This window comes from Diabrotica undecimpunctata, chromosome 3 (genome assembly GCF_040954645.1).
Source record: "Diabrotica undecimpunctata isolate CICGRU chromosome 3, icDiaUnde3, whole genome shotgun sequence".
Taxonomy (NCBI): Eukaryota; Metazoa; Arthropoda; class Insecta; order Coleoptera; family Chrysomelidae; genus Diabrotica; species Diabrotica undecimpunctata.
Window position 1 is genome coordinate 80,403,891 of NC_092805.1, and position 16,757 is coordinate 80,420,647.

At 32.0% G+C, this 16,757-nt stretch overlaps 1 protein-coding gene across 1 annotated transcript in view; it reads left to right on the forward strand.

The window, feature by feature from the left end:
- The window catches only part of LOC140436948 (MFS-type transporter SLC18B1-like), a 70,640-nt gene that overhangs the window by 14,740 nt on the left and 39,143 nt on the right, over positions 1-16,757 (forward strand). The window contains exon 3 of the mRNA XM_072526130.1: positions 1,049-1,196. Within this exon, the coding sequence (XP_072382231.1) occupies positions 1,049-1,196 (148 nt within the window). The remainder of the gene's footprint in view (positions 1-1,048; positions 1,197-16,757) is intronic.

Sequence of the window (16,757 nt, forward strand, 5' to 3'; positions counted from 1 at the left end):
GTAACAAATATTTTTCCAATTGTTTACTTTATTCTGAAAACAAAGAGATGTGGAAGAACGTCTGAAACATAATGAAAGATTATTGCGAGAAAATAATATAAACTAAGGCAAAAGGAGTAATGGCCTTCTTCGCCAAAAATAATGAAAAAAGGAAGGTTATAATTACATGAAAGGAAACTAAATACATGTTTTGACTTATTGGTCTACATCCAAATTAGAATAAGCAAACTGAGTTGGAAAACCACCCAAGTGAGCGGCGCCAGCACAAACAAAAATCAGAGTCGAAAGACTAAATACGGAATCCACAGAATACTTATCTAAAAAATAATATCAGCGAAGATTGCTGAAAATAAAATATAAGAAAACGGTAACATTGAGGAAAGCTAAGAAAAACTCAAAAATAACATAATTAACGCAGCAACAGAATCACGTGGAGGGAAGAAAGTAATAAACACTAACATATCAAAAAAGAAAATCCCATTAGAGAGGAAGTGAAGACAACATGAAAAGAAAAGAAGAAAGCCGTTTTACAATAGAAAATACAAAAAACACAACAGGCATACAACCAATATCAACGAATCATAAATAAAACGAATACTTTAGTTAGACAAGTAAAAAGAGAACGGGAAAGGGAAAAAAGTTGTCTCCATCTGGCAAAATTTTTGAAATAGATGAATAACTTAAAAATATGAAGTTTTGACCTAAAATACATCATACAAATTTTATTTAGAACCTTACACAGAATCTAAAAATGTAGTAACATACAGGGCATTCTATTATAATAGCAAAGATGCTGCTTAACTCTGGTTTAACCGGAAGTGGAATGTCTGTTAAAATATTTGTTTTTAGTTTGTCATAACTCAATATATAACCCAATATTCATAAATATCGTGTAACTACTTTCCAATATATAGATAGTGTAAGCTCGTCGCGAAACACCCTGTATACCTTTAATCTTTTGTCTAGCCCTCATATATGGTTACAACATGATGCATATTTTCTTCATACTCTTCGGATATGATATTCATTTCTTTTTTTAATTTTTCAGATTATTGGACAAAATTGAAGACAGATATCCTTTTATTATACTCAGTTTTATAATAAGGATATTAGCAGCATTAGGAAATGCAGCGTTTTTGACAGCTAGCTTTGCTATTATAGCTAAGGAATTTCCTGAAAACGTAGCAACTACTTTTGTAAGTATTTCGTTATGTTTAAACATATTCTATTACTAAGTTTATATTTTAAATGCTAATACATTTTTAATAATATACACAGTCCCTTGGTGTCACATTAAAGATATATGAGAGGAATGACACACATATTCAAAATTGAATAAAATATGTTTTAACGTATGGGTTGTATTGTGAATTGAAAAATATAACACTAAATATAAACTTTAAAATATTTTTTGTACTGTTTGTCTTAAAATTTTAATAACAAGTCGAAGTCTTCCCGAAGTTAGTATATTTCTCAAATCTCCGAAGCATTCGTGATTGAAGATTTCAAAAGGGTCATCATAGACATGGTGTGGAAATCTCGACTTTTTTGTATACTCTATATCTTAGGTTAGTCCAAAAGATCAAGGCTTCTCAGAAACCTTATTATTTGTTTAGGAGATACGTTTTTTACATTGTCGACTAAAAAGATCTATTCTAGATAGTCATGGCATTGGCGAACAATTTCCCTGCTGTTACAAATAATATATTTAGCTGTATCTTCCGCATTTTCGCATATGTGTTACTTTATCTAGTGTAACTAGCTAGAATTAGACCACCTATGATTATACCTTTTTCCTTTACCCTCTCGGCTTTTTAGTATAACATAGAGTGGTGTAAATTTGATAAAAGTAATAGTAACTCCTTTGTTAACATTACAGTTATTTTGTGATTCTTCGACAGTTGCTTTTTGCAGTTCCAAGCTGTTACGGACTCGTGAGTTTAGACTGTCCAGTGCACCTTGACTAAAGTAGACAACAAATATTTTGGTTTGATTAAAGCATGTTTTTTAGAAATTTATTCCTGGCAGTTCTACTTAAAGTATCTCCGAAGCATACATCGAATAAGATGATGAATTTCTTTTTGGGTAACATAAGTCGTAAGTAACATCAACTGTATGCCTTAAGAAACACATATCCATTATTAATTCAGGAAGAACAACTCTCGTATGACATCTTGGGTTATACTGTTAAAAAATTGCTTTCTCTAGTTACTGAAAATAATATTTACTGTAACTGCTTTTAGAATACTATGGACGTAGTCCTGAGAATTCATATTTTTTAACGAATATTACTGAAAATCTGCTTCTATATAAAATTGCATCACATACCATAACTTCTTTAGGTGTGTCCATTCATTTCTGTTTGTTGTTATTTGCATCCATTCATGACCAGCCATTCGCTCATCCATATCATCAGTTCATTCAGTTTGAGGTCTGCCTCTACTTCTCTTATTTGCTCTTGGTCGTCATTTAATAATTCGCTTCGTCCAACGGTTGTCTTCAATGCTTTAGATGTGTCCTGCCAGTTCCATTTTAACATGGCAATCTTTTGGATAGCATCTGTAATTTTTGTTGGTCTTCTTATATATATATATATATATATATATATATATATATATATATATATATATATATATATATATATATATATATATATATATATATATATATATATATAACTGTTGTGGATGGGTTGGAGTCAATAAAAGGGCTATTGGTTAACTATTTTTTTAATCTCGAGCTTTCAACTGTGTTTACAATTATTATCAAGAGCTAAAAAAGACAAAATATCTTACAAGGTTGAACTAAAAAGAAAAAACAATTTTTGTTAACTTACCAAATAAAAATTAGTTTAGTAAGTAAAAATTACTGCTAATACATCTTCAAAATAATTAATATAAAAATGCTTTAATCCAATAAATGTCTCTGAAAATTTTTATAATTTTGAAAACATTTTTTTTTAATACAAAAATAATTGAATTTATAAATTATAATAATATAATTATAATTATTATAAATTATAAGTTAAAATAGCAACCAATTACAAATAAGCCTCAATGTCATAAATGCCAACATAAAATTTTTATTTTTGACAATTATATTGCCAAAAATAAAATTTCGTTTAAACATTCTTTTTTGTTTAGTAACAAAAAAGAAGAAGATTTATTCACCGTTGACAGATGTCTGAAAAAATGTAACAGATATATGGAGAATTAAATATGACATTTTTACAAGTTTTATATATAAATCATAAAGAAAGAATATAATTATAAATTTTGCTTATATAAGCAAAATATTATATTTATATTCTTATATTCCAAAACAGTTATATACATATATATATATATATATATATATATATATATATATATATATATAAACTAAAACACTCGAAGAGTGGTGGGTTTTTCGGTCAAAGTGGAGAAATAAAAGACAAAGAAGGTGGCTACTTCATCTATTTATTGAAGACGTTTCGCTTTCTGCTCAGAAAGCATTATCAGTTCATCTAAAAAGAACAATATGAAAAACCAAACATCCATAGAGAAGTTATAACATGTGTGTTACCATAAAAAGACATGTAGCAGTCAATGATATTAAATGTGTGAAAAAGCTTACGATACTGGACATTTAGAGATAAAGTTGTATAAACAATTAATTGTAACTAGGTACAGTTTACAAATTAACAGACTTAGCACAGCAAAAGAACATGTGATAATCATACATGTATCTTCTTCTCATTGAGCCGTCTCCTTTCGAAGGTTGGCGATCCAAATGGCAGTTTTGGAAACTGCTGCGCGAAAGATCTCTGCGGATGAGCGGTCGAACCATCTACTCAGGTCTTTCAGCCACGAGTTCTGGCGTCTTCCTACTGATCTTTTGCCATGTACTTTTATTTCCAGTATAACTTGAAGTAATTCATATCTTTCGCCTCTCAACACATGACCCAAGTATTGCATTTTCCTCTCTTTGATTATTCTTAGTAATTCTTTTTGTTTACACATGCGACGAAGTACCTTAACATTAGTAACTCTTTGTACCCATGGAGTTCTCAATATTCGTCTTTATATATACATCTCAAAGGCATCTATTCTTTTTTCTATTTCAGAGTCCATTGTCCAACTTTCACAGCCATACAGTAAGACAGAAAAAACGTAACATCTGATCATTCGGATTCTAAGCTGTAGACTAGGGTCTGATCTTGTAAAAATGTTTTCATGCTCATGAATGTTTTCCTTGCTTGTTCGATTCTTGATAGGATTTCTTTTTTTGGATTACACTGACTATTGATATTTGTTCCCAAATATTTTATGGAATTTACCTGTTCTATTATTTGACCCTTGGCATACACCTGTACGTTTATTGGTGTCTTTGAAAATACTAAAGTTTTAGTTTTGGAAACGTTTAGATGTAAATCGAACATTTCGCTGTGGTGAACTACCGCATTTATTATGTTTTGTAGTTCTTGCTATTAAGAAGGTATCATCAGCATATGATGTTGTCTATGCTGATTCCGTAATCTTAATTCCGCCTTGGACCTCGTCTAATGCTTCTCTGAATATAGACTACGAATACAAATTAAAGAGTAGCGGTGATAAGACGCAACCCTGTCTCACTCCTCGTCGGATTTGTATGTCTCAGGATGTTGTGTGCTCTATTTCATTTGTTGCGTTTGGTGCCAGTATAGTTCTGAGATAATTCGCAAGTCTCGTTCGTCAACTCCAGTTTTCAGAATTTTAATCATCTTTGAATGGTTAGCGCAGTCAAATGCTTTTCGATAATCAACAAAACATGCATTTACATCTACATTCATGTCTCTGCATCGTTGCGTTAACACATTTAAAGCAAAAAGAGCCTCTCGTGTTCCCAATCCGTTTCGAAATCCGAATTGAGTGTCACTCATCTGGAACTCGCACTTCTGGTAAATTCGTGTATGGATAATTCTGAGAAAAGTTTTAAGGACATGAGAATAAGGACATGACATACATGTATATTAAAAATTATTATGAAAAACTTAAGTAAAAAACATTAAAATTGATATGTAGAGAACTACAAAGATCATTAGATGCACTTCCAACAATGTATTATCAGTTAAATTTAATTTTGACATTAGGTAACATTATTGAATTAGTTAAGATTAAAATATAGTATTTAAAAGTAAAAATGAAGTTTACAGTCTTTAGCTTATTGAGTGCCGCAGGTAAATGAATTAACAGGTGTAACACCTACGCCAACAAAGTGAAAAGACAGTGGCCTTGAGGTCAAAATATGACAGAACAGCAAGACGAAATACCAACCTCTAGTGCAATAGAGCGGTACATTTATAGAATATGATAAATTTGGGTGACAACTTGTCATTAAAAAGCCAAAAAATGAAAGGAAAATGTGGTTAAGATCACCATTTTCCCCCCAATGATTGGTTTAGTAAACCAAAGAACAAAGCATGCGAGGTCAATCCAAAATATTATATATTATAATATCTACGTTGTGACTGGTTAGCCAGCCAACAGGTGAAGAATAATTCAACTTTCACAGTCCAAGGTTCATAGCATTTGGAACTGTGAATGAAAAAGATTCTATGAATCAGTTTCAATTAAAAAATTTTACTAAACAAGTCAGTCAAAAAACAATTACTTAATGTATGTAAATGTGATATTGACAAAATAGTTAATAAAATGTAAGTTGATGAATCTAAGTTAAATAAAGAAAGAAAAATTTATTTTATTTTTATTTGGAATTATTAAATATGATAAAAAAACACCCTAGGGGACAATTTAAAGTAAACAACATATTAAGCCTAATTCTATAAAATTAATGCATGATAAATTTGACTCAAGTTACTAATGTCAGTTCTCTTATTAAGAGCATTTGGGTGTTTTATTATTGAACACATTTCCAAGAACTGTCTTTTGACGAGATTCCCAAGAATTTTAACTTCATTAAAGTTCACTTTGTGGTTAGAGTTAATAGCATATTGGGCAAGAGCACAAGTATGCTTAGATAAGTTGATATCACTGCGGTGTTCGTAAGACGCCCTCTCAGTGATCTCCCTGTCTAACCGATGTAACATGAGTCACACTCAGCACAAGGTATATGATAGATTACATTAACTTGTTCCAGAAGGGACAAGGGTGTTTTGGTTTTAGAAAACAAATTTCTGACAGTCTTAGCATTCTTAACTGCAATTTTAACAGGTACGTTATTCTGTTTGTACAGTTTAACGAGTTTCTCAGTAACTTAAGTAAAATAAGGTAGAGATGAGTAATAGGTAGTTGGAGTCCCAGTATTAGGCAGAACAGTGTTATTAATGGAATTATTTGATATTATTATATTAAGGTTTTCACCATTGGGTATGTCATTTAAAGAGGAACCATAGCTTTGCAAGAAAAGGTATTTGTTAATAAGGGAGGATGGATAGGAATTCTCAAACAGAATATTTTAAAGTAATTAAAAGGATTCCCTTCGATTATTGGATGTGTTAGTCTATTTAGCCTGCAGCTTAAAGCTTTAATTAGGTTTAATTTATATTTAAAAGGATGACAAGAGTGGTAGTTGAGAAACCTATTAGAGGCCATCGGTTTCCTATACCAACTTGTGGTTAAGGTGTTATCTCCCATTCTAATGACACGCTTGTCTAAGAAAGGAATACTATTTGTGTTAGAGTCCTCAAGTTCAACAGTCAACTGTAAATGAGGATCAAACTCATTGAACAAAGACAAGGTGGCCTGAATCTTGTCTGGTGGTAAGGCTTATAACAAGTTATCAACATACTGCTTAATAACAGGCATGTGGAAATCTAAAAGACCCAAACGGTCAAAAACTAAATCATCCAGTAGATAATTAACTAGGATGGGAGAGATTGAGGAACCCATAGGTGTCCCAAATATTTGAAGATAATATTTTCTTCAAATTATTATTATCTTTTAAAGAGCCTCTAAACTAGAGGAGAAAATCAATATCTAAGGACATTATTCTCAAAACGTGTTCTTCAAGGCCTTAGTTCTTCGGGCATCACCAGTATCTCTATTATACTGTCCCCTTCACTCTTTGGTCCATTAATTTCTAACTTAAACTATTGTGGATTTCTATCAATCTTGCAGCTCTATAATTATATCCCGCTGAAATTTAATTATACGAATTCAACTAGCAGGTCTTGTCTCTAGATGCATAGTAAAAAACAATGTTCTTAAAATGAATAACTAAATAAAATTAGGTTATTTTAAAAATTCCTATAGAGTAATACTGCGGAGTTCCAACAAGCCAAACTTAATTTTTATTAGTATATACCCCATCACATTCCTTATATATTGCAGTGTATTTCATTTCTAATTTCAACCAATATATAAACAAATTATAAAAATGTATATTATCTAAATTGTTATCACTAGCATTTTGATGATTTAGAAAATACAACCTATTTTTAATAAATAAAATAAATATTCATCTCGATGTTTAAAAAAATAAAATAATAAATTTATCTCAGCTTACAACTATTTTTGTCTTACGCAAATAAATATTTTTCTTGAATTTTGTATCATTGACCTACAACAATCTTAATGAAAGACACAAAAATTCCTCGTGAATTTTTTTTTGAAAACTCGTGATAAGAATTTAAACATTTTGACTAACTGAATTTTTAGTTATGGCTATCAGTATATACCATGATGTTTTTTATGTGTATAAATAATATTTGTTAGAATTAGAAGTACACCCAGGGCAAATAAACCTATGGTATAAAATTTTACTCTGTCGAATATGTACATTTAAAATATATATAACAACATCCTCTCAATATATACCATGTATACTAAAATAATTTTAATATTAGCGCACTAGTATTGAACTCCGTATTATTAAAAACATAAAAGACTATCTTATTATCTAGGTATATCTTGGTTATCAACATTATTGCAAATGTCGAACAAAAAAAGCATGATTATGCCTAATTAAGCAGGATACTTCTGGTTAAGGGTCCCGGTAAAACAAAAAAATAGCCGTTTTCTAACAAACACTCTGTCCCCTCATCAACAACCATAAAGCTTCCCACACACAGATTCCCAGACCTTGAACAGTTCATATACATGTCACACAACCCTCAAACATATAGCGTCTCCTCCATACATACTTTAATACCTACAGAATACAATCCCTATATATACATTACGTATTTACCTTATCAGCCCTAGAACAATTCCCACAGAGGCGGTACCATCTTCATATACACAGATACATCATTACCTTTGAATGTAGCCCAATTCCCCACTCAAGACTCAGGTTACTCATTCCCATCCACCTGTAATCTCCCTGCACCCCTATCTCTCATCTTTAACGACTACCAAGAGCACCACCTTGCTCACGATGCCGACAGCCGATTCACATACTCACGCTTCTCTCGTGTGTCCATCACCATTAATGACCATTAGCAGATTCAAACTATTAAGGATCAGAAACGTAGTGGAGAATGTAAAGGACAACTATGAATATTTCCCCGAGGAACCAAAAGTGTCGAGACATACAAGAAAATATTCTTAGACAAATCTAAATACACTACCAATCATATTCCTACAAAATTCTGCCACCAAGGTCAACTCATTTCGAACACAGATATTCCCCTGGCCGAATTCGAAGCCGTCTTCGTAAACTAACCCAAAAACGGCTTAACTGTACCCCAAAACTCCAGTAGACGCCAAAGCTATACAAAAATAGCTCAAAATCCATACAGAGAGCAAGCAAGCACCTGACTTTCGCCAGCCGATCGGATCACGAAACCCACATCCCAACTCCTCTCAAAAGCCCCTGTACATTAAAGCTACACTTAAGCACAGCGTCATACACTATAACGCACATTCCACCTAATCTCTGCTACCAACGCAAATCCAACCGAATCTCGAAAAGCCATGATATTCTTGGATCTAACTTTGGTTCCCATAAAGTCAATATATCAGATAAATCTCACCTACACACCAAAATCCCAATCAAAAGCGAGGACAGTAGCATCTCTTTTTCCAATCTATCCCAAAAACAGCCCAAAATCCAACGCAAACCAAACCATCCACAATCCAGCCCATCCCTTAATTAACTTCAATGACAAATTCCACACTCCACGACGAAGTTAGACAATCATCATCCGAAAAGCACACAATCCTAAGTGACATCATCCGCAAATCCTACCACACGACATATTCAAACCACCCCTACAACCCAACAAAATCCATACAAATACAGGATAGAAAACATAACTCCCAACATTTGCCAGCATTGAAAATTCTTCCTTATCATAAAATCCAATGAGTTTCTGTCAAATAATATTGCATTACGCAATACGACGCATTGAGATGGAGTTTGCTGCATTCGATTCGTGAGCGTCAGAAAATTTTGTGAACTAATGCGATCATGAAGAAATGAAAAATTACATTTGGAAAATGTACATGGGCATATCATGTATATCTGCCAAATTCAAATTTTTTAAATTTGCGACTCTGTAAAATGCGTTTTTCTTATGCACAAATGAATTTTTTTATTTCTTCATGATCGCATTAGTTCACAAAATTTTCTGACGCTCTCACGAATCGAATATACCAAACTGCACCTCAATCTGTCTTACTGCGCCGATTTTGGAACGTTCATTGCTTCATGTCCAATCGGCCCATTCTCCCGGCCTATTCTCCCAGATGCCCTACAAGAAAAGCTCCACCAACTAGTCCACATCAAACCTAACTTGTAACCACTCCAGAACACACTTCAATAGATAAAATCACCTCAGACAAAAAGTCGTTAATTCACTTCATGTCTGTGATCCTTTTTAACGTCTTCCCAGAAAAAACGAATGACGTCGCCTGTTTCTATAGAAGTTTCTGAAGTTTCACAAAATATGTACAGCTCCGCCATATCGACGTCGAAAAGGATTTCTGGAAGTGATATACTTCCTCTCTAGAGTCAATCAACTTAAACAATAGCAGAATTAACAGATCTACTTGCTTTATGTGATGTATCTTGTAAATCAAGTTACACGTCAATTAGTTTTTATTCTATGATTTTAGAACGTCCAGTTCTATAAGTAGTAATTTATATAACCTTACCACATTCGTCGCATTTTTTTAAATTTTGCTCTCATTAGATTGCCCTTTTTATCATTCGATCTGGATATTTAACGTAAATAAATCACAAAACAGATTATAGCGCTGTGTTCAGATTATATCTCTATGGCCAACAAAGTTTCAATTCTTTGGCGTTCACTTACTGCAAGCATTTTAAAACTCTGAATTAAGTAATTTTTTTTTAATTGTTACAATGTAAAATAATAGTGAACAGAGCTATTTGTAGTATTTGTGTTAAAATATTAGGTGTTTATACTTATACAGTAAAACCATATTTTTTGCGAACATTCACTTTACTACTACATAAAAACAAAACAGACAACAATGTATAAATACAAGTTTTTTAATGATATAAGAATATATTGTACATTAAATTTAAAAAAGATATCAGTGACGTCATTATTTAAAGGTTGTTGACCCTGTACGTTTTCTAGTAGCATAAGAAAAAATCAAATTGAATTTAAAATATGTATGTACTATGAATTGTTTATATACATATTGGAATAGTTCACCTGTGAGTAGTGTTTTATTTATAATATGCCTATTTATATGTGCCAATCTATCAATAAATTCTAATCTATAATCCTTAATTAATTTATTGTTAAACATAAACAACAGTATTGAAGAACAAGCTTATTATTGTTAACAAATCGATGTATTGTTTGTCTGATTCATCAAGTGGTTATAAATAGAACTTGTTCTTCGATTAAATGAAATATCTTTCTTATTGATAGATACTCATTCTAAATGGTAGTAGAGAAAAAAACACAATTATGAAGAAAATTTATATAATTTTTGTATTTCTTCGACGGATAATTGACTTTTTTGGTTATTTGTAAAGATACTAGAGTGTTATGGTGAAATGATACTGGAAATAAATAATTTTCATAAATATAGGTAATTTTATGACAAAATTAAAAGGTATTTAAACGAAAGGAAAAACCAAAATATCTTAAACGTTCCTTTAAAAGATGGGATCACTACAACGAATAAAAAAAACAATTTGTTGTTTTGGTCAGATCGGTGTAGCCAAGTTAGTATAGGAGAATCTTAACTTGGAAAAGGAACACTACAGGTGCTTCTTCTTATTCTTCCTATGCCGTCCCCATTAACGGAGGTTGGCGATTACATTTCTAAAAGTTTCTCTGTCTTTTGCAACGTGCAATAATTCGTCTACAGTCATGTTTGTCCAGTCTTGAATATTCCTTAAAAACAGAGTATTCTGAATTTAGCGGGTCATAAAAGCTGACATCCAGAGGTTGGACCTTATGTGATGTGTGTGAAGGGATAGACAAAAGTATTTACTGCCATTGGCATATAGCAATACCATTGACTTCATAAAATTGAGAAGCTTGCAGCGTAGAGTGAGTTGAATCCTTTCCTTTGAATCCATCCTTTATTCTAACAAGCGTAAATAGCTCCAAGTGGACCTATTTCTGAAGTTGCATATTTATTCTTTTTCTCGCAAAAACAAACATGGGAAGTACACAAATTTCGTTTGCGCTGAAAGCACACGCGACTGTAATATTTCTGACCTTTTCCCAACTGGTAGCAAATCCTACTTGCTGCAGTCCCTTCTTGGCTAAAATCTTTCCTGGCATCTAGCCAGCAGAAATGCCTGTCTCATCAGTGTTAAAAATTCTATGGCCCGTAAAATTGTATTTTGCTTGCACTTCTTCTAGGTTATGAAAAAATATAAAGACCTCTTCTTTACAAAATGCTGTTATTTGATTTATGGATGTTGGTGTCGGCTTACGGAGAGCGATCGAAGGATTTATTTTCATAAAACCCAACAGCCAATCCTCGCCTGCAGTTTTTGTAGCTTTATTAAAAGAACAATGCAAGTGATTTTTTGAAGGGATAATCATATGCACATTTTTTAATTTCTTCCCTTGAAATTTAATAGAAAATTTTCAAGAGATGTATAACATGCCCTACTAAATATTTTTCTTCTACTTCTGAAAACACCGGTGTGCGGCATAAAGAAGGTCCATTCTGCTGTTTTCTTTTAATAGTTTCTGCAGGGTATTTCGTGTAATGTTAATGGTAGCTATAAAATAAACGAAGAATATATGGCTACCTTTAACTGTTCACCATTCCATTCACTTTTTCAATTTGCCTACGATAGGCCCTTGGCACCTGAAAAAACCAACACTTTAATGAGGACATCCTTTAGCATGTTTGAAATAAAGATATTTTATTTTTAAAGTTAAAAATTATGTTTTCATCAATAATGGGGTAATGGTGGCCCATAACCCATAAAATGGAGATGTTTACTTTAACCCTTATAAAAAATTTAACAGTAGGTACACAAAATACTACACAATAATCCTAGATTCTACTTATGATTGTTTTTTTCTAAAGTCTATTGATCACTAAAGAAGCACTGTAATGGGTTTAATGAAAACCAAAAACATAAATTAAATTTCAATCGCAAAAATTTACCAAGATTTCTTGTTGGACGCCTTAATTCTAGAAATCGATGGCTATTTCTTCGTTAACTAGTTAACCTAGCCATTAGTAGATAACGCTACTAGTTGCTTTCGTTAAATAAATTATATACCGTGACATTCCATCAAATAAACTTTTCCATCAAGTGCCAAACAGTATCACTAACGAATATAGACGCCACACGCATAGGTACGTCTATAACGAATATCCGTCTATATTCGTTGTTATCACTACTATCAGTGGTACCAACAATTCAATTCTCGGATGTTGTGTTGTTTGTTTGTTATTATTATTTAAAGATATTTACAGTCATTTAGGTTTAAATCATAAATAAATATTAAAAATCTACATGTAGGTAAGCTGTAACAAAAAAGTACAAACAACTATTTTTGTGAGGCATATTTTTCACTAAATATTTTATATTATTTATATACAAGGGAATAAACTAACTAATTAGTGAACTAAGTAATGGTCAAATTTGACATCAAATATTGCTTTATATCCGTTGAATTTTACCTTTTACCGATGAAATTCCTTAATAAATTTATCCGCAAATTTAATGTTGGTATAAAAGCCGTATTTATATATATATATATATATTTTATCCCTTCCTGATGAAGTGCGGCAGCGATCATCAGTAGGAGCTCAATACGCAGATAATCAGAAATAGAAGATGCCATTTACACTGCGAAATACCAAAGATTCTAGTAAATTAGATAAACAATTTCTTGATAACCTAGTTGCACTTTTTAATAACATAGATATATAATAGCGGAAAACTCCCGGAAAACTGGCTGCAATCGACAGTTATTACAATCCCGAAGAGACCAAGTACCCAGCTCTGTGATAACTAGCGACTTATAAGCTTGATCACCAATATCATTCATAGAAGAATATAAATATGATAAATGTAAGTCAAATATTGATAGATCGCAATTTGGCTTTCGGAAAGCACTTGTAACTAGAGAAGCAGATTCCGTTCTCCAGGTACTTATAGAGCGGTATAGAGACGTGAATAAGGATGTGTATTTGTACTTTGTAGAATTTAGTAAAGCATTTGACAATGTAAATGACGAACAACTAATAATAGATAATCTACGAAAGACAGATATTAACGACAAGGATATTCAGTTTGTGGTAAGCCGGAGTCTTGACTGCAACCTTGACTGGAGTCAAACAGCAAGAGCACAAATAGGCAATGAACTAACTGCAAGTGTGAAGATCAAAAGAGGTGTTCGAAATGGGTATATCTTATCTCCACTCCATTTAATATTTACTTCAAGGAAATATCAAAAAAATGTATGAAAATTGTAACGATATTATATTGCCTACCTCAGGGTAAGAATATGGGGTAGAAATAGGGGACAGAAACTATGGGGGCGAAGATAAGGCAAACAAAATAAACGCTACTAGTGCGTACGACACTCAGTTGGTTGTTGGAGAGCTGGGGTCGTAGATAAGTTGAAATAAATGGGTCGGATTGGGGTATCTACACAAAAAAATGAAACAAAGGGGTTACTTAAGTAAATCTCCTGGGCAACTGGGCAAATAAAACAACAAGGAAGGGCTTCTAGCAATTTAGAATAAGGGCGCCGCTTTGAAGGATCCTAAACTTGCTGGAGGAAAGAAAAAAAATTGCTCTTCCTTCCTAAAAAGTAAACACACAAAAAACAAGGTTAGGAGATTTTCTAAATAAAAACAAAAAATTGATCAGAGAAACAAATCAAAACGTTTATTTTTGTCTCTTACAAACAGTTATCAAACATATAAATGGCACAAAAAATATACTATATAAATAGTTGCCAAATACAGAATAAAAAAAACTTACATGTGTTCGTTTACAAACTCCGTATACAAAGGGGTTGGAGATACTACAAAAACTTACAAATGTTGCCGCACAGAGATTAACCTTTTTTTAAAACAACAAAACAAATTATTATCGAAAAAAAATAAAGCTAGCTGTCATATGTTAACATTAAATTAAAAAAAAAACAATTAAAATGACCAATTGTGTGCTGGCATCGATAGTGTCCACATCAATTAAGTGCTAATTAGTTTTCAATTTCTAAGCAGTTAAAGTTTAGTTTTTTAAATAGTAAGGAATAATAAAACAAGGTAGGATTGTTCTTTATATTTAAAAATGGATGATTCTTCGGGTGGCGAAAAGCCACCCCCTGATAAAGGTGAAAATATGGAGGCAGTAAGTGCCCGTTTTGATTTAAATAATAGATATAAATCTTCTGATAAAGGCCCGTTTTTTTGTTTTTGTCGAGTCCATAGACCCAAATATTAAACGTTTATCACCAGTCCGAGTAGGTCATTATTTATTCATTAATAACTTTTTTAAGAAAGATGTTGTCGATATTAAACTCGTCGGTAGAAATAAAGTGAAAATAATTTTTAATTCTTACACTTGTGCAAATAGTTTAGTCAATCACGACATAATTATTTCTAACAAATTTATTGCTTCTATTCCGAATTGTTTTAATCACAAAAAAGGAATAATTAGACAAGTTGATACTTTTTTGGACGAAAATTACGAGAATTTGGACGAGATTTATTGATTCAGATAATGAAAATATTTTTGTTCCTAGGCAAATGGTAATTTTAACATTTGAAGGAAATATTATTCCTCAATATATTACATTAGATTTGGTAAGGTTTCAAGTTAAACAATACATATACCCTGTAGTACACTGTTTAAATTGTTTTAAATTTGGTCATACTCTCAGACAGTGTAAGTCCACTTTCAGCTTATGCAAAAATTGTGGCAAAGAACACGAAGAGAACTCCCGTTGTAGTAACTCACAATATTGTCTTCACTGTAAAACAAACGATCATACGACTCTAACGAAACAATGCCCAGCTTATCAACATCAATATAATATTAAAAAAATAATGGCGATTGAGAATACTACATTTAAAGAAGCTGAGTTTTGAGCAAAAAATCCATCCTATGTCAAAATCACGACACCTAAACCTAAACAAAGTTCTAATCCTCTTAAACGAAAAGCCATATCCCCGACTCAATGTAAAAATGCCTTACAATTTCCTTCAACTTCTAAAATAAAATCAGTGTCACATCCTATAATTCCTAACCCATATCGTAATGAGTTTATAGCATATAAAGAAAAATTACAATTACAAATTCTACAAGAAATTCCATTTGCTTTAGAAAGAATAATTAAACAAATTGACCCCAAACTAGTCTCAGTTGAATTCCAAAAAGTCACTCAAAATGAAATCAGAAATATACTTTCTTGTTTATCAGACAACGATAGTGATGGGGAATCATAGAACACTTAATATTCTTCAGTGGAACTGCCAATCTATTATAAAACAAAAGACTAATTTGCTTAATTTTCTAGAAAATCATACAATTGATGTCATTCTTCTGAACGAAACTTGGTTGTCACAAAATAAAAATTTATATATTAAAGGTTTTAATAATGTTAGAGTTGATCGACGTGATGGCTATGGAGGCGTTGCTGTTTTAGTTGCAAAAAACATTTCCTTTTCAGATCTAAAATTCAAAACAAATTATAATCCAAATATAGAGGTTTGCGGTGTTTCTCTAGAACAAGTAAAATTATCAATACTATGTGTTTACAAACCTCCTAAAATATATGTCTCATTCAAAGATTGGGAAAATTTATTTTTACAAATTAAAGGCAGAGTTTTAATTGGGGGCGACTTTAATAGTCATCACTGTAGGTGGGGTTCCATACAGGATAGTTCACAAGGTAATATTTTAGCTGACGCTTTAGACAATACTAATCTAATTTTACTCAATGACGGAAGACCAACCAAACTATCCAGACCAAACGAACGTCCTTCAATGATAGACTTAACATTAGTATCTCCTCATTTAACAGGCTTTACTACCTGGAATCCTCTAAATGACTCACTAGGTACAATCCACATCCCTATCCAAATCACCCTAGATTTGAAATATTCCCCAAGAACAATCCATACCTCCACAAAATGGAAAGAGTCTTCAGCGAGCTGGTCTATATTTGAAAATTACTTAGAAAAATGCCTTCTAGACACTCATTCTATAGATGTTACACCTTTGGAAATGTTTAATAACTTAATAAAAACAATTAGCGAAGCTGCAGACTCTGCTATGATTACTCAAAAATCATTTCAACCAAAATCCGGTCTTCCCGTATGGTGGGACGACGAATGTAAAAATTTAATATCGTGTCGAAA